The sequence below is a fragment of the Stegodyphus dumicola genome, chromosome 10 (genome assembly GCF_044657685.1).
Source record: "Stegodyphus dumicola isolate Sdum_Otavi_A_Nest chromosome 10, ASM4465768v1".
In the NCBI taxonomy this organism is placed as follows: domain Eukaryota; kingdom Metazoa; phylum Arthropoda; class Arachnida; order Araneae; family Eresidae; genus Stegodyphus; species Stegodyphus dumicola.
This window is the reverse complement of record NC_140777.1, coordinates 33,241,623-33,266,952: the sequence shown is the minus strand read 5'-3', so window position 1 is coordinate 33,266,952 and position 25,330 is coordinate 33,241,623. Positions and strand designations below refer to the sequence as shown.

At 35.6% G+C, this 25,330-nt stretch overlaps 2 protein-coding genes across 3 annotated transcripts in view; both read left to right on the top strand.

Annotated features, from left to right (window-relative positions):
* The window catches only part of LOC118198202 (glucose dehydrogenase [FAD, quinone]-like), a 45,713-nt gene extending 32,292 nt beyond the window's left edge, over nucleotides 1–13,421 (top strand). For both annotated transcript variants that reach the window (XM_085824858.1, XM_085824857.1), the window contains 2 exons: nucleotides 5,112–5,334; nucleotides 13,084–13,421. In XM_085824858.1, coding sequence (XP_085680984.1) covers nucleotides 5,112–5,334; nucleotides 13,084–13,282 — 422 coding nt within the window. In that variant the 3' untranslated portion in view covers nucleotides 13,283–13,421. The remainder of the gene's footprint in view (nucleotides 1–5,111; nucleotides 5,335–13,083) is intronic.
* Nucleotides 13,422–19,424: 6,003 nt separating this feature from the next.
* LOC118179401 (peptidoglycan-recognition protein SC2-like) overlaps nucleotides 19,425–25,330 on the top strand; it is a 43,537-nt gene continuing 37,631 nt past the window's right edge. Inside the window, exon 1 of the mRNA XM_035348571.2 lies at nucleotides 19,425–19,499. The gene's annotated coding sequence lies outside the window, so the exon portion shown is untranslated. The remainder of the gene's footprint in view (nucleotides 19,500–25,330) is intronic.

Sequence of the window (25,330 nt, the reverse complement as noted above, 5' to 3'; positions counted from 1 at the left end):
AGTCTGGATTCATGGAGCTGCAGATAATAGCTGTATCGTCTGCGTAACAGGCGATGAAGGCATCTTTTATTGTTGGGATATCATTTGTGTAAAGATTATATAGTAGTGGAGAGAGATTTGAACCTTGTGGTAGGCCGCTACTGATTTTCTTGATGAGAGAAGTATGTGATTTGATTTTTACTTGGAAGGATCTATTGCTTAGGAAGCTATTTATGAGAGCTATGCTTTTCAGAGGGAAGTTGTAATTAATAAGTTTGATAAGGAGGCCGTAATGCCAAACCTTATCAAAAGCTTTTTCTATGTCGAGGAATAATGCTGCTGTTGTTTCATTTTTATTGAACGATTCGCCTATTTTTTCAACTATTCTCGTTATTTGTTGGGTTGTGGAGAATTTTTTCCGGAAACCAAATTGATGTTCTTGTAGTAAATTTCTTTCTGTGATAAAATCTTCAAGTCTTTGGACGATGATACGTTCAAAGACTTTTCCTAATGATGATAGTAGTGAGATAGGTCTGTAGTCTGTTGTTGCCTTTCCTGGTTTACCTGGTTTCTTTATGACAGTTATGATGGCGTGCTTCCATTGAGCAGGGAAGTAATTTAATTTTAGGCACGCATTTATTATTTTAGTCAGATATACTATTGCTTTTCTTGGGAGTTCTTTTAATGCTTTGTTGGTGATATTGTCATGGCCTGCGGCTTTTCTTTTGTTTAGATTTTTGATGATAGACTTGATTTTTAGTGGAGTAATCGGTTGGATGGGGGCATCCTGGACAGTTGTTAGGATGTGCTGTACATGGTTTTCGATATTTATGTCGTTAGGGTTTGGGAAGTTGTTTGTCGTGAACTGTTTTTCGTATGAATTTGCAAAAAGCTCTACAATTTCGTTTAGGTTGTGAGTGGTAGTATTGCCATCAGATATTGGACCTATGGTTGTTTCAGTTGTTTTTAGGGATTTGGCTATTTTCCAGACGGAGTTGTCTGTGTGGGAAAGGCTTTCTAGGAAGATATTCCAGGATTTTTCTTTAAATTCTTTCATTAATTTTCGCAGTTGCCTGTTGCTTCTGTTGAATTCCCGTAGGTCTCTTGGATCTTGTGTGTTTTGAGCAATTTTTCTTAATCTATTCTTCTCTTTGATCTTGTTTTGGAGATTTTTTGGGAGAGTTGTGTTACTGTTTTGGATGGGGTGTTTACTATTGTCGAGGGTAAGTTGAATTTTTTGAGAGAAGTAATTTATTGCGTTTTCTATTTCTTCTTCGTTTTGGGGAGAGAAGGTTGGGTTGATGCTATTGTCTATTTCATGTTTAAATTTCGACCAGTTTATTTTACATTTTAGAGGTGGTAGTCCTTGTTGGAGTCCATGTAGGGTGAATTTGATGGGGAGATGATCCGAATCTAACGCAGTGTCGACTTGCAGATATGGTTGTTGATTAATTTTAGAGGTGATGATTAAGTCTAGTACATCGTTGGAGTTTGGGTGGATTTTGGAGTAGAAGGTTGGTTCTATTGGAGCAGTGATGATGATATTATTGTTGTTGCTGTAGTTGTAGAGTAAGGTTCCGTCCAGGTTATTGTTTTTGGAGTTCCAGGTGGTGTGTTTTGAGTTTAGGTCCCCCGCAATAATTGTGGGGAAACCTAAGCTGATAATTTTATCGATGTCTTGAGTGCATAGGGTTTTTCCTGGTGGTTTGTATACTGCAACTAGTAAGTAGTTTATATTTCTGCTGGGAAGTATACAGGCGCATGCTTCAATACTATTGAGGGTTGGTAACTGAAATTTGGTGCTATTTAGACTCCTTTTGATGATAATAGCTGTGCCGCCTCCACGGTTGTGAAGTCTGTCCATTCTATGTATGTCAAAGTTTGGAATTTTGAAGGAGTCTTCGGGTTTGAGATGCGTTTCGTTTAGGAGAATGATGTCCAGGTTATGTGTATTAATGTAATCTTTTAATTGTAGCGTTTGTCTTTTAATGCCATTGCTATTGAAGGATAAAAATTTAGCATAGTTGATATGTGGTCTATTTCTTTGGTTGATTTGTTGTCTGTGATTATACATAATTTTTTGTGTGAAAAATTTTTACTGCTTCTAAGGCGATCTTTAATTTGTTGACTTGAGTATTTTTAAATTTAAGGTAGAGGTCATGTATTTGCTCGATGAATTCGACAAAATCATCAAAATCCTCGTCTTTATCTTGATTATATTCTTTTGATTGCGGTTTTTTATATTGTGTGGGTTCTTTTGTGGCGGTTTCCTCTTTTTGATGGGTCGGTTCTTTGGGTTGCGGCTGTTTGTTGCCATTATTTTTGGTTGATGCTGTGACTGCAGCGTAGGATAGAATGGTATTGCTTGATTGGCTGGGAGTATTGCGACTTGCAGTGCTCCGGGAGTTTGTAATAATTTTTTCGTTTTCTGTGGGTTTTTTGATATTTTCGGTTGCGTTGCCTGGTCTTTCGGGGCATTCAGTGCTACATGCTGGGTGAGGCCCTTTGCATAATATACATTGTGCTGGTATTTCCTTTTTAAGACGAGCTGGGCAGTCAAAGGATTTGTGGCTTTCCAGGCATCTGACACAACGAGGTTTGTTGTGGCAAAACTTTCTAAACTAGTCCTGCAAATTTATGAACACTACACTGATTCTTGTTGATTTTAACTCCTTCAATAGTAGGCGTGTTATTTTAATTCAAATTTGAAAAGTTCATTATCTAAACAGTCATACGACTTTCTCACTAGAACTTACAGGTTTGAATTGAACTTCAGGCTCCAGCCCGATCTTATTTATAAATGAATGCTTACTTCTGGAATCTTCTAGAAAAATTGCTCCTATATTTCGAAAACGATGTTTCCACCGGAAGTTCCAGAATTTTTCCAATAATTATCAAAATGCCAAGTTCATGAAAAATCTCTAAAAACCGTCCTTTGCCCACATAACTTATTTTACTTATAGGTTATCCTTACAAATATAACATCAGTTAACTGAGGATTGAAAGTTACATAAAATAATACATGAAATAAATGTACACAAACACAGTAAGTAACCATAAAATTAAAAATAAAATAAAATGTAGCGTCATTAAGTTATATCGGTCCTGGAATGGGAAAAATATGCAATGCACTCACTAGGACTCAGGAATGGAAGGAAAAAATACTGTATAGTATAACCTTTCCTATTAAAATGCGACTGAGGATGAGGAGACACAGTCTCTAAATTCCCGGTGGTAATGAATCACCATCGACAACCTTTGTTAGTTCGGGGCCCAGTTCTAAAGTTATTAGGGTTTTTTGAAGCAGACAGGTAAAATATCCTATGCCTTAACTGGTACTCAAATTCCGGACCTCCTGAATTCGCGTCGAGTTTGCTTCCAACTACACCACGAAGCATGAGAATAGGAGGGAGAAAATACCTTATATATCCCCTTTTAGAGAACGACTGAGGATGGACCCAATCGCTAAATTCCTTTTTAGTTCGGCCACCACTTGCAAAGTCACTAAGTGTTTTTTTTTTTTTTTTTTTTTTTTTTTTTTTTTTTTTTTTAGCAAGAGCGATAAACAAATGTGAAGGGCTCATGGATGTGATGTAGCCCAGTGTTTCTCAACCGTCGGTCCACAAGAAATATTTGCCGATCCGCAAAATATCCAGCTATCTGAGCAAAACCCAAAGTGTCATTGGCCGACAACCGATATTACAACAGCACCTACATTACAATAACAATAGCTTACTAATTTAGAAAATAATATGATCGATGATGAAAAATATAACAAACTGGCAACTATGTACCTAATCGCCTTTCATAAATTGCCGTGCGTACACTTAGTACACCAGTTAGCGTGCCCCTGTCTGCCTTGAGTATCGCTGATAACTTGAACGCTGAATATCTATTGTAGTGTTTAAGGCGTCTTAGGTTGGGTTTCGCTTTTTATCTTGCTTACATTCTTCTGCACGCTTGGACAACTGAAAACTATACATCAGCGTAAGTTTTTAATAACCATTGAATTTAATACTACTATAACAACTATTTCTTTAACTTTAGGTAGATTACAAATCAATAACCAGGATGAGTAAGAAGGAAACGAAAGACACATTACTAAATTTCCTGCACAGAAAGGATTCCCCAAAACCAAGTACGTCGTCAACCTCTTCGAATACAGATGAAGGTGAATATAGTCCGCAATCTGCCAAAGAAAAAAAAAGCTTTGTAAGGCACTATATCGCAGACTATTTGAAATATGGTTTTTTCCTTTGGCCATAATCAGAAGAAAATTGTCCAAAACCTGAATGTGTTGTTTGAAGAGATGTTCTTTCCAACGAAAGCATTGTTATGAATTCCGATTATTTTAATTGTTGCCACCTGAGGACGAAAAGAGGTTGACAAGTGGCGCTTCAGGTATGGTAGATAAGGGATCCTCATTCGCTTGTCCAGGAACCGTCACTGATCCGTTTTTATATGCAGGGTTTTTTGTGATTATTTTTTTGTAATATCGTGTGATTTTCTCAAAGGTTTATTTACTTATAATTATTCTGATATGTAATAATTACAATATTTACTAATCTTTATATTTAAATATGATCGTAGGCAAATGGTAATAAGAATATTACAATTAACTTATGTAGTAATTCTTGAATACCTTGTAAAGTTTTGGGGAGAGGGGGGAAAAACACCGATCCGCGAAATTTTTTCGTAAGTTCTACCGGTCCTCGGACAAAAAAGCTTGCGAAGCACTAATCTAGCCCATTGGCTATCCAGTTTAGGATAAGTAACAACAAACAACAACACGAATGGAATATATATTCTTATTTTAAAACCACGAGAACTATTTCACAATTTACAATTTTAATCTATGCTTTTGAAGCATATATGATGTTTTATTTAAATATTCAGAATATACGTTCTTTAAAATAATACTTATAGTCATTTTTCCGCATTTCAGTTTTTTATATAATATTTCTAGAGGTGAAAGGAAAACGAAATACAGTTGTGCTGCATATCTGTTTTTCTGTATCCGTGTCCTCTATATGTTGATAAATAGAAGAGCTACTAAAAAAGTAATTTTTCATTACATAAAATTTCTAAACTTGGAAAAATTTAATGCAATGCAAGGATTTATTTAATTTCAGGTATGAAGAAATGCAATGAAATTGCAACTAGTGAGCCACTGAAGAAGATTGGTTCCAAGCCTTTCTCTACAGTCGTTCCTGGATGTGAAGATTATGTAAACGATGATGATAAATATTTCCGCTGCATCGCCGAATCAATTGTCGTCACACTCAATCACCAAGTAGGAACAGCTAAAATGGGTAATCCGAAAGATACATCAACAGTAGTAGATCCAGAATTGCGGTAAGTACAGTTCGAGATTGTATCAAGTTCAATGTTCCGTCTTACTTTCTTCGGGAACATGCAAGGACCTGACTCGGAACAGAGAGCTTACTAAAGCTATGTTCAATAACTGTGGGAAGTAGACAGGATACACAAGAAGGGTATACAAAACCCTTTATTTTTCTCTATTTACAATAACTTCCGTACTTCGGAATACAAAGACCCACTACTTGTGGTCTAAACGTAAAAATATAAAAATAAAACTAAACTCTAATTTAACGTGGAAGATTAAAATAATAATTAATTAAAATAATAAACGTGGAAGATTGGCCTTATATTAACAGGAAGCCGTATGTAGTACAGAGAACTGCTAACACTACAATACGTTTAAAGTTATCAAGAGGATTAAACCTCTGGCCTGGAAGGCAACCAGCAACTGAGTAAAACTTCTAAGGTAAGCGGTCTGCTTCGACTAACTGCTTCCTCTCCCTCGCTTGGCAAAAAGCCACAACTTAAATACTTGGCGTTCGCCAGACAAACTTTGCATAAATACGTTAACGCTTATAATTCTGGCCGAAAGTAGAAAATAAGAAGTGATAGTAAAGATTTAAAATAAAATAAACGTTAGTGTTTTGGCCTCCTCGGTGATTGCGGTGATTTGTGCCCAGAGGGCGCACCGCACAAAGAGTTAGTTGCGTTTCAGAACGTAAGGGAAGCGGACACGCCAAAATGTCGGGCGTATTACCGCTAATTGAGGTAATTGCATCGTATCTGTCAGGTGGCAGAAAACTAATATGATGTATCAATTCACATGCCAGGTGGCAGAATATGTCTATCATGTACATGCCAGGAGGCATAACGCTTGTAAACATGCCAGGTGGCATACGACTTGTAAATAAATGTACAGTAAAATATCTTGGTGCAATAGATCAAGGAACAAGCATCAACAACCTTCTGATCATTTGGATACGTACATTTTTTTCTGGTACAATTCTATTCAAAACTGGAAAAATGAAAAAGGGCCTACCTCGAATTTCTTCGCGTTAAATCCTGGCTTTTCAGTCATGAACTCACTAATTTTCTTCGTCCATTCTTCATCTCCACAAATCAAGTCCGGTGTCACCAGAAACAAATGTACGTATCCAAATGATCAGAAGGTTGTTGATGCTTGTTCCTTGATCTATTGCACCAAGATATTTTACTGTACATTTATTTACAAGTCGTATGCCACCTGGCATGTTTGCAAGCGTTATGCCTCCTGGCATGTACATGATAGACATATTCTGCCACCTGGCATGTGAATTGATACATCATATTAGTTTTCTGCCACCTGACAGATACGATGCAATTACCTCAATTAGCGGTAATACGCCCGACATTTTGGCGTGTCCGCTTCCCTTACGTTCTGTAACGCAACTAACTCTTTGTGCGGTGCGCCCTCTGGGCACAAATCACCGCAATCACCGAAGAGGCCAAAACAGTTAGTAAAACTTAAGATCCTTACATACTTCCCGCCAGAGTTAATTAGTTTGAAACTGAGGTCTAAAACGACCTTGTTGGAAACTTTTAGCTCTAGAAACTAACGCGAGGCCAATCTTTTACAAACATTTTTCGCTAGAAACTAGAAATTTAAAAGAAAAAAATTTGTTTTTTCAATAGCAGCTCCCAGAACACGCAATTTTTTCATCTGTACTGCATCTAAACAGGAGCTTTTATTCAAATCTGGTTCCTTCCAGAGATCTGGAAGGAAAACTAGTTTAATGAAATGTTACACAATGAAATGGCAAGTAACATGTATAATTATATTTCTCTTAACATTTTTATTTCATTCATGACTATTTTAATTATCTCTCCCCGTACTCTCTGACATGTGTTGTAAAAGAACACCAAACACGAATGTGTTTATGTCTACGTGTTCAACACTTCCTCCTACAATCAAAGCACTAACGTGTTAAAAATTCAACATACCAAGACCTCGTAACACACCCTAACTTCAACTCTAAACCCTGAGGTACTATTCTGAAAGTGGCTAACTCTGAAGTGTAGCGTCAGAGAGCCTAACTACATTCATTCAACCTTTAACACATATTCACCATGATTTAGTCTTTTTACAGTCACACGAATAACAAATTTTTAACATTACTTTCACTTTTACCATATCACGGTATTTCTTACATTTGAAATAACAGTTCACATTGTATATAAGAACATATTAACATGCCGTTAATTTTACGCATTTGACAACATACATTAGTAGTACATTGTTAAATTCTATTCTTTTCAAAGCAAGTGCCAATTCTTTCTACATTGAAATACTACATTTCAAAAAGTCTTTCAGACTAAAATTTCTTTCTTGCCAGAAAGTTTTAAATAAAATTTATACAATAACTTTTACAATATTTAAGTCTTTACACATCGCTATTATACATCAACTTTAGTTTTACACGCGAGTAATTGAAAAACATAATACCAAAATCGGTAACAACTCATTTCTCGCCCTTTTGGCGATAAACGTAGACCTCGCATGAGGTAAAACTTCTTGAAATCTGCCACTTGCAGTAAGAATGAAAGATTAACTTAAGTTTGCAAAGTAACATAAAATTTTACTTATCTTTGTGATATTCGGACATTCTTTTCTGAGCCCAGTCCTGGAAAGTAGCGTAGATTGTTGTTTGATTTATCCTCCTTCGTGTGCGGGCTCGCCCTTCAGTGCCTTCCTCTAGAAGCTTTCTTTTTTTTTCCAGTTCGGTCACCCTTGAATACCTTCTTTTTCGCCTCTGCCTGTGGTCTTGGCCGTTTGATGGCAGCTGGTCTTGGCGGAACCGGGAAACTTCTTTCGTGTTCCTGCTTGGACCTCGTTGCTGGCCATTCAAATTTTCCTTGTAACTTTTCCTCCGCCGCTGGTGGCCCTTCCGCAGTTCGGCGACATTTGCTGCGGAGAGTCCTGTCGGATGAGTAGATCTTCCGTTTTAGAGCCGGGTTATAGTTGCCGTCATTTCTCCTGGCTCTCTTTGCATACGTCGTCCTTCTCCCTTCTTCAATTTGGGGGTGTTCGTGAGCTCTCTTTTCTGGACGGTGGAACGGCTTCTTTTTCTTGTTACCTTCAATTTTCCCGCGGGGAAACTTTCTTTTCACTTGCTCCTGCCTCTTAATGGCTTGCCCTTGTACTTGTCGTTGTTCCCACTCTGGAGCTTGTGCCTGCCGTGTCTGCCGTGCCGGATCCTGCAAAAGATCTTTGAAAATTTGCATTTTATTACGATCATAGTAGGGTTTGATTTGATCAATGTTTGCGGAGCAGGTTTCCCCATTCCTGGCTTTTAACACTACTACAGCGTGAGTTATTTTTTCTATGACATATGGTCCTTCAAATCGTGGAAAAAATTCGGCAGTTTTATATTCTGGTGCTGAAGAAAGTGAATGCTTAATTTTTAATACTTCATCCCCTACTTTATAAGTTACTCCCCGTCGTTTCAAGTCGTAATACAGCTTTTGTTTTCTCTGTGCTACTTCCGTATTCTTTTTTGCTTATTTAATTAGTTTTTCTATATCACCCATTTTAAATTCTGGGGCTCTTTGTTGCACATAAAATAATTTATCTAACGGCGTTATAATCTTTCTGCCTAAAAATAACTCAGCAGGAGTTTTGCCCGTTGTATCATGTTTTGAGGTCCTAAGGGCGAAAGCAAATTCATTGACATAGTTATCCCAGCTTTTATGAAAATTTTTAACATATCTACGGATAATTTTCACTATATTTCTATTGACCCGTTCCGCTATATTTGATTGCGGCCGATACGGGACCATTTTTAAATGACGTATGCCCAGTTTTTTTTTTAACAAATGTCTTCAAATACATTACTTACAAATTGAGGACCATTATCCGATATAACTTTTAGGGGCGCCCCGTATTTTAAAATATATTTATTTAAAATAGAATCAGTAACTAATTTCGCGGAGGCCCGTTTTAAGGGAACAATTTCGGTCCACTTACTAAAATGATCAACCATAACAAGGAGATAGCGACTTTTATTTAACTGACTTTTTGGGAAAGGGCCCAATAAATCGATGCCAATTATTTCATTTGGAAATTCGGATTTAATACAATTTAGAAACCCGGCCGGGCGGAAATTAATATAATTAACTGCTTGACATGTTGGGCAGGACTGGACATACCCCCTTGTTAACGTTTGCAGTTCAGGAAAATAGACTGCCTCGCGTACGCGTTGGATAGTTTTTCGAATACCAGCATGAGAAGCTAAAGGGCTGTCATGGAGCTCCTGCAGGATATTTAATCTAAGACTAGCTGGGATAACAGGTCGAAATTCGTTGTTGGAATTCGTAGTTTTTGTATAAAATAATAGACCATCTATTAGTTCGTAATGGGCCGCCCTATTTCTTATCGCCACAATATCTTGGTGGCTAAAATGATCAGAGTACACTGTTATTGCCGCCTTTCCAAAATAGACTCGGAACTTTTGCACTTCTAACAGAACTGCAAGTGCCTATCTCTCGGTCGCGGAATAGTTTCTTTGTGTTTGATTTAAAGTTCGGCTAAAAAATGCCACAGGCTGCTGATTTTGCGAAAGTACCGCTCCTACCGCATAATCCGAAGCATCCGCTGAAATTTCTAAATTCTCATCCTTTTCAGGAAATTTCAACACAGGGGCTTGTTAATGCTTGTTTTAATTTTTCGAAAGCACTATTGGCTTCGGCCGTCCGCGAGAATCTTGCCTTTTTCCTTTTTAATTTTAACAATGGCTCAGCAATAGCTGCAAAATCTTTTATAAAGGACCTATAATATGAACAAAGTCCTAGAAAAGAAGAGAGCTTCTTTGCCGTGTTCGGAGTCGGATACTTTTGTACAGCGATTATTTTTGATTCGTCTGTCTCGATTCCTTTCTGAGATATTTTGTAACCTAAATATTTTAATTGAGGGACTGCAAATTTGCACTTTTCGACATTAACTTTTAGACCGGCCTCATTTAATAAAGAAAACACCTGTCTTAAATCCTGTACATGTTGGTCGAGATTATCACTAGTAATAATGATATCGTCTAAATAGATAAATGTGGACTTTCCAAGAACAGGCCTTAACACAATGTCCATACATCGCTGAAATGTTGCCGGTGCCCCTGAAAGGCCAAACGGCATATGCAAAAATGCATAAGTGCCAGACTTGGTTATAAAAGCAGTCTTAGGCACGTCCTCAGGCCTAACCCCTATTTGAAAATAACCAATCGTTAAGTCTAAAGTCGTCATATATTTGGTGGATGTTATGTTCCTTAGAATTTCTTCAATAATAAGTAACGGATATACCGGATATTTAGTTATGGAGTTTAATTTACGGTAGTCAATCGCGAATCTCCACCTTTTTGGATGTGTCAAAGGATAGTCATTATTTTTCTTACATAAAACCACCGGGCTAGCATAACTACTTGAGATGGGCGTTATGATCTTTTTACGTAGCATATCGGGGATATGCCGTTCTATAATTTTTTCCTTATTCTTATCATACCGGTATGCTTTGTGGCGAACTGGCATTGAATCTCCGGTGTCAATACTATGGTTAGTAACCTGAGTAAATCCTGGAATATCACTAAATAACGAAGCAAATTCACTTACCATTTAAGATTTTCGTTGCTCGTCATTAGGCAGGTGGTCAAGATTTAACATCGGCGGTTCAGCCTTTTCTCCACGAACTGGTTTCATCGTCAGCTTAAGGGACGCTTCATTAAAATCCAGCGTTGCTTGTGCCTCTGAAAGAAAATCTATCCCTAAGATAATATGTGCTTGCAGATTCTTTACTATGAAAAACATCACCTTTACTTGTTCGTCCTTGATACGGACATACAACGGTAATTTACCTATACACTTACATTTTTCTCCTTGCGCCGCTAACACTGTCGTATTATCCGAATTATATATACGGTATTTACGAAAATACTTCCTAAAAAAATCTTCTGCCACACAGGAACACTGCGCGCCTGTATCCAGGAGTGCGGTGGCTGGGATATTATTCACCAACACTTCAATCTTCGGAAGAGTCAAATTTTTCACTATTACTGTATTTAACTTGAAGGAAGAGGGGTTTTCATGGCCTTCGGATTTCCGCACCCTCTCGTCAGCAGAAATCCGTTTTAGTTTAAATTATTTTTCATTTCCGTGCTTTCCTTCTTTTTCCACTGGCCTTGAGACTTTTTTCCTGGATTGCTATTTAACTGTCGACGTTCGCCGGCTGTTTTTGAATGCTCGGGTTTCCTTGCCCACTGATTCGCTTTGCTTCCGTAGCCGTGTGCTTGAGTTTGCTGTAGTCTTCGCGCACCAAATTGGTTTCGCTGTTGATATTGGCGTCTTCTTTCAATGTCCGCCGTTCTTCTACTTTCAAACTGGATTGCTAGCTCAAATAACTTTTCCAGTGTAGTCGGATTTCTTAATTCAATAAAGTCTTGCACTTGGGGCAGTAACCTCGGCAAAATGACTTGAATTATCTCAGGATCCGGACAGTTTCCATACAAGAGTTTGAAGACGTGAATTTTTCTTAAAATAAAGCTTGAGAGGTTTTCGATTCTTTGCTGATATATACTGAAATGTTCCGTTTCTAATTTCGCACGATCCCTTACAACAGGGAAGGCTTTTAGTAGGGCAGTCTTGAAATTTTCGTAAGTATAGGTGGGACTTCCTGCTTGACCCAAGAGACTTCTGCCTCTACACTTGAACCAGTCAAGCGCTTGGCCCCTCAAAGCGCTGGTAGCTAAGGTAACTTTTTGAAATTCGTGCACGGGGTAGAGCATGAAGTGGTCATCCAATTTTTCCAAAAAACTGGTTACCGGTGAGTTTCCATTAAATGTTGCTTCTGGTTTCATCGAAGCGCGCATGGTCTGGACGATGTAACCAAATCCTTGCAGGGCGGCAGCTGGCATTTCTGGATTCTGAGCCGCTTCTGCAGGCAGCACAGGTTCTTCTTGAAACTCGGTCATGGTTATTCTTCTTCGTCGGGCGCCACTATCAGGTTCAATGTTCCGTCTTACTTTCTTCGGTAACATGCAAGGACCTGGCTCGGAACAGAGAGCTTACTAAAGCTATGTTCAATAACTGTGGGAAGTAGACAGGATACACAAGAAGGGTATACAAAACCCTTTATTTTTCTCTATTTACAATAACTTCCGTACTTCGGAATACAAAGACCCACTACTTGTGGTCTAAACGTAAAAATATAAAAATAAAACTAAACTCTAATTTAACTTTAAAATAATAAACGTGGAAGATTGGCCTTATATTAACAGGAAGCCGTATGTAGTACAGAGAACTGCTAACACTACAATACGTTTAAAGTTATCAAGAGGATTAAAGCTCTGGCCTGGAAGGCAACCAGCAACTGAGTAAAACTTCTAAGGTAAGCGGTCTGCTTCGACTAACTGCTTCCTCTCTCTCGCTTGGCAAAAAGCCACAACTTAAATACTTGGCGTTCACCAGACAAATTTTGCATAAATACGTTAACGCTTTTAATTCTGGCCGGAACTAGAAAATAAGAAGTGATAGTAAAGATTTAAAATAAAATAAACGTTAGTAAAACTTAAGATCCTTACAATTGAAATAATTCATTGAAACTCTTTTTGCCATTATCTTTTAATTTGCTTTGTAGTTTTATTGTGTTAATCCGTTATAACTAAAAATATTGAATTAGACATTGCCATTTTCTATCCCCAACTGAAGATTAACCAGCTTCTTTTGAGAATTTCATACATATATTTTGTTTTTCTTTCTGTTTAGCGTGAAAATGGTTCGTAATCTTCGTGTCGTGGATGCATCCGTCATGCCGCTAATCACAAGTGGAAACACTAATGTTCCAACTATGATGGTTGCTGAGAAAGCTTCAGACATCATCAAGCAAAATATTCACTGTAAAACGGACTATGGTGGATGGAACCTGCAAACCTTTTGGGCAAGCTTGCATCAGTTCTTCAAATGAAATTATTATCTACAGAAAATGGCTGCTGGAGTGTTGCTTTGTCTCTCAGATATATTAGATTTATGTAACAAAAAATCGTTTGTCTAGAATCATTTAATACATTGAATAAAAAGATTTAATTTAATAATGCTAAAATGAACTTATTCTCATGTTTTACTATGCGTATGAATTTGTGTCTCATATCACAGGACGCCTCGTCCTTTGTAACTCATACCATGATTGGAATTTTGAAAAATAAGTCATAAGAAATGTTGAGTATAACAGCCATTATTATCAAACATTGATCATAAATGACATGAGATGAAATTTTTGTTCGCATGCCTGCGGCTTCAACACTGGCCCATGTCTAGACTGATCATATTCTCATGGGAAGTGAGATGGCACAAAATAAACAAGTGTTAATCACGATAAACAAAGATCATAGGAAATGTTTCATGACATAAGATTACAGTAAAATCTCTTGCAACCAGCTTTCAGTCAACCGGTAATATCAAACTAACGTGCTTTTCAAGATCAAAGTCTGAATCCTGAAATTTAGGTCTATGAGATAATGCAATACATAATAAGGTTAACAAGCAGAAGATTTAAATGTGGAAAACATTTATGATATGTTTCTGCTGCCGTATGTAAAACCCTAATCCATCCAATAAATTAAAAAATTGTCCAGATAACAAAGATGAACTACCGATTTCTTTCTATACATCGAAGCGTGACTTTGAAAGATAGTGGTTATGGCTTTCAAAACCAATTCACGTTGCAAGATGTCAAATTTACTTTATCTCTTGCTTAGAAATATGCACATTACTTAGAAATTCGGCATACGTTGTGGCTTATGATAATGTTTGCAGTGACTAAAATTCTCTTGGTTTTAAAATACGTCCTGCACCCGCGGCCGACATCTAAGTTTCACTTTTCATGTTCAAGTTAGTATTAGTAAAGAGGAGGCGGAGACTTGGACGTATGTACACAATTTTGTTTTCGTCATATTCTTTCAACGAAGTAATCCTGAATGTACTGGAGAAAGAGGAGGGAAGTATAAAGATGACAGGCGAGTAAAAATGAAGCTGAAGAAGGATTGCAGACTTAGACAAAAGATTGCGTTAGATTACCGAGACATGTTGATTTATCTTAGTTCATAAAGTCATGAAACTTCACTGTATGCAGAGCGAAATTTTAAAACTACAGTGATAATCTTGCAGGCAGGCAGAAATTCGAAATTATTTGAAATCACAGTAAAAAATTTATAATTTTCGTGTGGTAGTAATATTTTTTTAACTCTGTTCTTCTGAAATATAAAATGTATTTTAGTGGGAAATAATCCGTATGATTTTCGATGCTGTTTATTCAACTCATTGCATGCGCGAAAGATACTTTTACGTTTTTTGAAGTCTGTCATTCGAAAGCAGGTCATTTAAAAGTACGTATTTAGTAAATTGGGGCTGGACAGTGGATATCATATAAATACGATGATCATTGTAAGTATGATGTTTGTGTGTGTCGATTTATTGCGATCTTACTGAATGACCAAAGTCTGACGAAATTTAAGAAAAAAACGCCCGCTAGACGCGTAAGTCCGCTGCGAAATATAACTACATGCAGTGTGTTAATTGCGGCTGATAGATCTTTTCCATCAGTTATTGGAATGTACCAAAGCAAAAGGTGTTATCAACTGTCTTAGTTGTTCTTCCATCGCTCTTCTCCCCGCCATTTAATCCTAGCTTTAGATCAAAAATTGTTACATACGTACAGGTTCTTAGTGGATTAAATGCACACAGAACCGATGACAGCTTGATAATTTTTCCCCAAAAGAAACAGTTTACAGTTCTGGAACTTTTCAGAAAAGTACTTGTACAACTCTCAGTATGGCAGAGCACAATCAGTAGTTACCACATCAAACTACTAAGAACGCTACGTACAAAACTTTATAAAAACATTCCGTCCTTAAGCTCGCACAGTGATTTCACGGTACGTTGAGCTAAACTCCGAAATTAACTTTGAACTAAACGGAAAACTGATGCTCTCTCTGGTCTTATATAATTTTCCCTGGCTACATGTCCAGTACCTTCGATTTTTCGAAATTGCTGGAAGGCATACACAGTTGCAATTACGCAGGACCAGAACAAAATATCCCCAAATGGTCAAGTTTGGCGACTTTTGGTGACTAAACTTAATCTTTAAAACAATCTCCAGCTTGGCGCTATCTCTCCAATTTGGAGAGGTAGTCATTTACCTCAATGTTATATGGAATTATCCTTGTAAACTTATTTTTCCATCGGAGCTTTGCATTTTTAAATCCTTTCACGTTACACTACACAAGTGATCCACAGTTCCATACAACCTTATTAAAACCACTTACTTATATACAAAATTCGTAGCAATACTAATAAAAAAACTAACTAAATAATTATCCTGCCACTCTTAATATTGATTTACGCTAGCAACCTATAATACGGAGAACCATGGTATAGGCTCATAGCCGACCAATCTAAATATGGATGCGGGAAATTCCTCCCTCTTCGCTAATAAAAGTAGAATCCTTTCCAGGAAATCTTTCACGTAGAAAATATGAAGTGTTTCACAAATCGACTGAAAGCCACACGCATTGTATGATGACCACCATAAGATAATGCTTTCTTTTTTGCACATTCTCATGTCGGTTCATTTTAGCTGAATTTTGCTGATCTTTAATTAAATTCTCTTTTGTCTTTCGTGAATATGTATTGCTCCTGATGTAAAAGTATAAATCATTTTACTATTTCTGTTGCTCTAAAATGCAAAATTTTGCATATGGTTAATTTGGATTCAAGGGAACATACATGGTCTGTGGTAAACTAACTTGAATTTTTTCAAAATCGCGAAAAGGATGTAGAAGACTAACTTTTACTACTTACCAGAAAACTGCTTAATCAAAAGGCTTTGCAGAGATGATTTTCTGATATATAAAATTGGATCTACTGCAGCAAGCATGCCCAAAAGACGGAGATTCATTTTCATTGAGCTTTGATCAACCTTTCTTTTGTCCTTCGTGAACATTAATTTAAGAATGAGCTCAACTGATAATCTCTCAACTCATTTTACTGATCTTGTTACTTTCACGTGTAAAATTATGGATTTGGCTAATTTGGATCTAAATGACTGCACATTGTCTATGATAAATTTCTTCAAAAATCGATGTCAGTTGGAAAAGAAGCATACCTAGAAAATTACAGTATACCATACGAACTTATAGCATACCCAGGGAAATTGCTTAGTCGAAAGATCCCACAGAGATGAATTTTTCACTATGTCGCATTAGACCTACCGTAGCAAACACGCTCAAAAGATCGAGGATAGAGGAGATAGCGAACTCGAAAACAAATAAGAAGAATAACAAATCAATCAAGTTTGAAAATTATCCAGTTCCTGCTGGCGTAAACTCAGGAGCAACGTAAACCGCTACAAAGAAATTAAAGATGCCCCTTATTACGTCACTTCACATTCTGAACATTAAGTTGTCTAAGAACTAAGAAAATATTCTTAAACGAGATGATAAAATTCAAACAGCAGTAACTAAAGCTGCCCCTGAGATTGAAAATTATTCTGCCTCTTGGGTAACGCCTAAGAAGTCCTGAAAGCGAAAGTTTCTGACCAGATGGAAATAGACATTATTGAAGGTGAGAACTCAAATATGTTTCATCAGATGATGAAAAATCGGATAAAAAGGGCCGTCAGATAATTGCACCCAGAAGAAAAATATCAGAAGCCATAATATAAGAAAACGACGCTATGAGAAAAACCTTGAAAGTACAGGTGGGATAAACAAGAAGGTTTTATCCATATCTTGACGTCGAAGAACATTAATTTTACAGAACTATGCAAAAGAACTTCTGCTTATTTGCGCTGAAAGACTTGCCGTTCATAGTACCATCCGCATATTTATAAAACTTTCCTGTGTACACAGACAAACAAATATTTACAGGATAAGATAATTCCTTTTCATACCTTGATACTGCATGTGTAGCGAGTCGTTATAATAAAGCTCACCCCAAACACTCGAAAATTTGCCTATAGCAAGCTGACAGCAAAGAAATATCCCTTTGCCAAATTGGAAATGTTTTATAGCTGATAGGACGACTACCTGCTAGTGTAGCATGAATCTCCTCCCCGAAAAAAAAATGGCAAAAAACAGTTCTTGCCCTGCAGTTAATGGTTGTCAAGATTTCACATGTCGAACTCATCACTTACCCTTCAAGGGGAAAGTATGTGAAACAACTAAAATCCCAAATCAGGATGAGTCACGATGGTTCGACAACTCACAATGGTTTCGTTCGACACTTAAGCCACCCAGGGGTAATAAATGAGCAAACTATGTTCTTCATGTTGTTCCAACTTCTTTAGTTTTGTGGAATTTTCAATTTTAGCGAAGAAAGTCAAAATTCGGTGTCTAGTTTGAAAGGCCTTGAACTTCTACTGGAAACAGTTTACCGTTCTGGAAAGAAAAGACTGGTTCAGGCAAATGGCGGAAGGAACTGCAAAGTATACAAATATAATTTTGGCAATTCATCTAGTAATTGTGGAAATACCGAAGGTCGAATTTCTACCCATGTTATTAATGGGGTGGGGGAAGGTGGAAAATTTTATGTATCAATTGCTAGAAATTTCCCAAATGTATTCAGGTACAGTAGGCGAACAGACTTGAATTCCCATGTTATTCTTAACTTTCCTGAAATTTGTCATCTTAGTGAAAACCCTAAAATTGGATCGACGATTTGAAAGAGTAGAACTGCCACTAGGGATTCGCACCTCGCCCAGTTCAATAGTGGATGAAAAACTATAAAATACCTATATGAATTGTGGTGGTCTTGCTTAGTTTTGCCTAGATATCTCACGTCGAATTTATCCAAGTCAGTTGTAAGGAAGAAAATTTGGGAGAAAGTGGACCCCTATATATGGAAAAAACCCCGATAGACTAGCACGAAATTTCACGGACATATTGAAGGGCAGCGAACAATCTAGGAGCCATGCGTTATTCTGTTACGGAGTCTAGGAGCCATGCGTTATTCTGTTCTATAGTTACGGTAAAATTTTCCAATTCAATTAAAACTCCAAAAATGGGCGTCTGAAAATTGAATCTCAGTGGAAGGTGGAACTTCCACTGGGACGTTCTGGAGTGGGCTAGAGAAAAAATGAGCGAGGAACGAAAATTACTCGGAAAAAATTTGATCGTACAACTAGAAGTTGTCGAATTATCTCACATAAAATTTCTTCTAGTGCTGCACTTTCTAAAATTAAGTACGGTACAGAAATACTTAAAAATTCTCTTTACTACGCCCACCAGCGGCCGAGCGGTAAAGACGCTGAAAACTAGTAGTTCGGTCTGAGGTTCGAATCCCGCGAACGGGCATGGCTGCATGGGCGTTTTCGTGGTTTTCCCCATGTGTAACGTGTATACGAGCCAGTTCCCCTTAGAAAGTCCTCCACGAAGGCATCCCTCCCTTTAGGCAGATAGCCCTCGTGGGCTTTGCCATAATTAAATAATCCAATCCAATCTCTTGACTACATTGTGCCAAACATTTTGTTTCTTAGAATTAAAAAATATTTAATTTTTATATTACAAAATTTGTTTTGAAATAAAATAAGATAGAGGGAAAATAAATTTCTATCAATTGGCAATCATTCAAAATTTTATTTTACTGGAAATAAAATAATTTTATTTTTAAATTGGGAACTTATACTGAAATAAAATACAATAAAGGTGATATTAAATTTCTCTCTCTTCATTACATTCAAACTTTTTTCATTACATAAATTTAAAAAAATTATTTAAAAACTGCAAAATCTTTGCTGATATAAAATTCGATACAAAAAAGTATGCTTACTAAAAAAAATTATTTGTATTGTTTACCGAAAGAGAGGCAACTAGTTCAGAATTTTTCGAACAGATTCTCACGTCTCACTTAGTTCAGATACTGAAAATTCTGTTATATGTATGCAAACAGATTTTCTCCTTCAATATAAGTGAAAATAGTCCCTTATAGCAACCTAAAGATTCTCTATGCTAATAAATTTTAAAATGTGACTTTCACTGATAGTTTTATCATTTAGAATTAAAGCTTATCAAGATAAAAAAAATCGCTCCAGGTGTTTGTGTCCGTGGGTAATATATCCATCACTGCATTAAGCAATCGAAGTTATTATCGCGCATAAATTCATTTTTTGTAGCTGGTTATTGAAAGAGGTAAGTATGAAGATATATTTATGAAACTTATATCGTGATACATTCATTAATTTTGGTTTGGAATATCGAAATTTTGACAAAATGTTTGTATTGTTTTGAAAAAATTAATGTAAGTCTTTTACCTAGAATAAAATTTGCACTAACCTACGCTTCTAATTTTAAATGGATTTTTTAGGAAGGGAAAAAATATTTCATTGTGTAAGGTATATTTTAATTAATATGTTATTCTTATGTTAAAAATTTCACTTCACTTCTATTGCTTCGTCTATTCCCTCAAATTTTGTGAATGAAGTTAGTTTAAATAAGGATAGATTCTAAATTTAAGAGAAAGACTTGGTAGGATCAGCCTGCTGTGATGGAACTCGAGTCTCATGATCTGACTTTGGTGTTATTGCCATGAGTTGATGGGTGTCTCTGATTGAAAATTAAGCGTGGTCTGGTCATTATACTTTAAATAAAACTTGTAAATAGTCTGAATCGTTGTATTTTGTCCATCATGCAAGAAGTGGAAATTATTTTTATTTGTTAGTTCCTATAATTTTAGGTTGAAGTTCATATAACTCTTTTAGAAATTTAACATTGTTGCATTTACTAAGTATTTTGGACTGCCAGCTAAAAATAGGACAAAAATACACCTGGTAATCTAAAAGATTAAAACGCTGTTTGAAGTAAGTCAAGCTGAGTTTGACCTTAAAGTTTTTTCCAGAAAGAAAATCTCCATTACAGTTATAAATTTCAAGCTAGTCAATAGATAATTTAATCATTCTCATTGTTTATAATTTATATTTGGTTTTCTCACGATTTAATGAAATCAACCGTAGTGTAAACAAAAACAAAGAAGTTTCTTCTGAGATGACACTTATTTGAAAAATTAATTAGGTTGATATCTTGATCGTAACTTTGTTAATTAATGTTCGTAACTTTGTCTTTTGATAAAACCCAAAGTTAGAAATGATCAACCCGTTTTAGATATGATCAACCATTTTAATATTTATCCTGAAATGCAGTACAACAATTTATATGTTCACTGCCAATTTGATGAAAAATTTACATACATTGTTTACGTGTAAAATTTATGAATCGAAGTATAAACAATTTTCTCAATCCATCAAAAGTACATTGAGCGGAGCAAACAGTTATATTAATGAATTTTCAGACTTCTGTACCTGAGAGAGCATACTCCTATTTTTAATGGCGGTATGTTAACTGGAAGATGATCACGCCAATATAAAATTCAAAGTAAGACAAAACAAGAAAGCCTCAGCTGGCGTAGATTCTTAAAGGAACCTTTATTGACTTCGAGATATGTTTTGCCTAATTTAGGATGGTATACTGTTTCGTTAACTGAGCTGAAATTTTAGAAACACCTCTTTATAAAAAAAAGTCGTTTGTCAGTGCATTAGGTGTGTGTGTGTGTTGAGAATACGGCAAAGCACACTAGGGTTATCTGTCTAAGGGGAGGGATGCCTTCGTGGAGGACCTTCTAAAGGAAATCGGCTGGTATACACGTTACACATGGGGAAAACCACGAAAACGTCCATGCAGCCAGCCCGTTCTCGGGATTCAAACCTCGGACCGAACTACCAGTGTTCAGCGGTTTTACCGCTCGGCCGCTTGTGGGTCCAGTGCATTAGGAATTCTTATTTTGTATAAATTAATAATATATCCGTTCTTTGCCCAATGGGAATGTGGAAAAAAGCTATTTCTATACGAAACGTAAAATACAAGTTCCTTGAGATATGAAAGTAAATACCTGTTATTGAAAAGTAATAAAAGGCACATATATGAAAAAATGTAATTTCCATTGCTTCAGATAAAAGAAATAGAAATGTTTTTAGGTTTCACAATAATTTTAGTCATAACAGACTGATTACATTTGAAAAACAAATTAAATATCTTACGCTCTGCAAACCGTGCACATAGATGTCTTTATGTGGTCTTTGCTTTCTCAAGCGTTGATCGTAGACATATGCTCCCATTACAAAAATGTTTAAAGGGCGCGAATATTGATGTTTTGAAAATTACAAATTAAAAAAACAATTTTATAAAAATTACGAAATTAAACTTTTTATACGGGCCTCCGTTCTCGATATCTACGCTTACTAAACTTTTACACACATTCAAAAAATTAAAACACGTATAGAAATAAACAGAAATAGACACAGACACACACAGAAATAGACTCTCTTACGAAAGAAATTGATTAAGGTATGTAATTTTAAAATTTGTGATACTCAAGGGTCGTACACAAATTGAAGAGTGAAATCTTTGCAAATGCACGCACATAAAATTTAAATATCAATGTAAACAATATTTCTGACGTTTATAGATGAAATAACGAGTACTCCTAGTCTGTTGTGAAAATTGTTATTGATGAATTCAATTTTTTTTTTCTTCAAAGAAGAAGATTTTATTCACATTATCTTACAAAATTCATGTTCCTGAAAACAAAGTATTGACATATAGCCAACTCGGTAACTTCAGTATTGACATATAGCCAACTCGTAACATTATTTGCCAAAATTGAAAATGAAATATCATCCTAGTTTAACTAATTTTCAAATGATTTATTAAATTATGATTATAAAAGGATGGAAACGTCCTGAGAATATAAATAACGTATTTTTAGCAATTGAAAGTTACAAGATACTGCCTTGAAAGTTCTTTCGACATAGCATTTGTAACAAAATTATAAATTTAAAAAGAAAAAATGTGATACACTAGTAAACAGCAAAAAAAATATCATTGAATGACATTAATGGGGAAGAAATCAACCTAGAATTATTGCAACTAATTCTTTACTGACCTCTCCAAGGCAAGCTGAAAGACACGTAAAAAATAACTAAATTTAGATTTTTTTTTTTTTTTTTTTTTTTTTTTTTTTTTTTTTTTTTGTGTGTGTGTGGTATAGGAATCGAACGTTTTCTGTTTTATTTTTCATAATGTATGCAAAGGTTTACATATAATAACGTGTAGTAAAATTTTTTGCGCATTCATTAGGGGTCGTCAGTTTGAACGTTAGAAAGACGTTATAAAAAATTACATTTCGTAAGTTTTACAAAATTCATTTTTAAATTTTAAATTATCATAATATGAAATTTTGCGTTATTTACAGCATTTGTTAAATGTCTTAGACTAAGGGTTGCGAAAATAAAGGCCGCGTAAGGACTTTTATGTACACGATGCCTAGTAAACCTTCAGGACGCAATTTTTCAGTGCCACGACAAGAAGGAAATGAAAATTCCCATCCATATTTTATATCGAATTATACAACAATTCAATCACTTTTTGAAATTATTCTAAATTTTAAAGCTCTCAATAAGGATTCCTTTAGTGCTGCGCTTTTGAAACTCACGCGATGGCATTTCAAGCTTTATCATTCTAATGAATTCCATAGTTCCTTATTTAGGCTCAACAATGTGTCATAAGTTATTCTTGAAAACGAAATCTTTCATTAATTTCCATATAAGGATGTCTGGAAGTGTGTCAGACGATTAAGTTGATCAAGAAGAAAGTATCAGAAGATCAAGCTGATCAAGAAGAAATGAGTCTACGTAATACCTCGAAGTTCTTTCAAACGGAGAATTTGAAAAAAGTTATTTTTATGTGGTAGATTATGTAGCTGTGCTGAATTTATACAAAAGATTGCAGTCACCCGAAATACTGAACAACGCATTGCAAGAAATTATGCATCAATAGGAATATTATACGCAGAGTCAACTCACGATTAACCATGAGTGAATTAACCGAGTATTACGAAACAATGAAAAAAAATTACGATAACAAACCATCAGTGTAAGGCAAAACTACTTAAGGAAAATACATAGGATAGCATCAATGACAGCAAATGATGTCATTATATACAGTAGTTGCTTTTGATATTAGGCATTTATGCTTCACCTTCTTAATTTATTCCAATTTCGGTACTTTGCCAAAATTTAAATATTTAATGCTAAAAATTAAAATGTTTCTATTTTGAATTTTTATGTGTTCATTAAAGGAAAACCTTCCGTTATCTTTTGTGTGAAATTTTCAACTCAAATTTAAATTCCCCATAATTCAGATAAATTTAACTATAGTACTCTAATTAGAGAAGTCTTTTAGTCCCATATTTAATTATTCGTAACTTATTTGTGGGGAATCTTGAATATCTATATAGTAGAATTAAAAACAAAAATTTCTAACAATGTTTCTTTAGCGAATTTGAACTCTTTGACTTTGCTAAAGTTCTCTTGCGTGTATCGTTCTATTATATTTAGTTTCTTCCTTTCTAATGATGATTATGCTTCCGTTACTTACAACGAGTTATCTTTATTTCACACACTGAATTAGTTTACTTAAAAGAATTTATTCTTTAGATCAAACTGGTCGTAATTTCATAATAGTACTTTTCTGTTACTTATAATATGAATTACTTCTCTTTCCTGTATTTTTAACTGCTCTTAGATTAACCTTGATTTTGAATTAAACATAGATTTCGTCCTCGGTGTTACCACGGGTAACTGGGAATTGATTGTGTAAGGAATATTCTCCTTGCTTACCGGATACCTTTCCGGCGTAATAGAGAAGCACGTCCGGGAAAAAGTCGGAAAGTCTAGAGTTCTAATCAAGGTGAGGACAGAGCTGCTTTTTCGCGTTTCCTGCTTTCCTAAGCATTAATACATTTTAAGTGGCTTACGCCTGAATATACTGGATGATAATTCATCAACACCTGTATTTGGAGCTTGGGTCCTCTCCTCCACAGTCTCCCTTTGAGTAGGAGAGAAAATAAGGAACTTTGTTTTGCATTATAGCGTAATACAAATTGGCTTATTGGTGTAATGACTTATTGGTGTAATTGGAAACCACATCCTACTGGCGATCGAAAGGTCTGGAGTTCGAATTTCGTAGAGGGTATCACTAATTTTTCATGATCCTGTTCTTAAATAAACCTTATAAAATATATCTCTAAACGAGTTCGTATTGAATAGCTTTAAAATTTAACATTTATGTCAAAATATGTTCGAGCTGCCACATAATTTTGTGTAGTGCAAATATAAATGCTCTTTTTAGAAGATTCAGTATTCAGAACTGAATTCTTATATGTTCAGCGTGCATTTCTATATCCTTCAGATCAACTGCATATAATATTACTGTAAGTGAACTAGGTTCTGAACTGTTTTTTAATTTACATTTATTCATATATAGAAATACAGATTCTCTTTATTTACTTACTATCTAAGTTTATTTTATATACTACATTTTTATTTTACTTAATAGCAACTGTGCAAAGGCCCTATAATCTGACCAATGTTAATTTCCATTCCTGATTTTAATCTGAACTATACAACGTACTGTGCTAAAAATGAATCATCATTATCGATTGTTTCTATTTAGTGGAGTGGGAGGATTTTCAAATTTTAATATATTGTGAGATAATTTTAAAATTTGCTGAATATTCCAGATGATTCAAATGAAGTAGACTTTACACAACCTATATTTATGGACATGAAAGGTAGATTTCAGACACATAGCTACATATATACGCACGTTATATAAAGCACGTAATGACTGTGAATATATATATTTATGGCCGCAACTGCAAGTTACACAACGCTCTGATCCATGAAAGTATGAAAACGTTTAAAGGAAGAACAGATGAGGTAGAAAGAGTTAGTATTTAAAGGAAGGTTTTAGATTGTAGAATCAAAGCGTATTCTGCCTTCTGAAGACCACGTTTCTAGATGAATCTCTTGATAGCTGCTTCTCTGCGGCGTTGCGTTATTCTCGCTATTGATTTGGCTTATGTGACTACTGTAAATCCTCAAGGTCTATCTGCCCTAAGGAAGGGA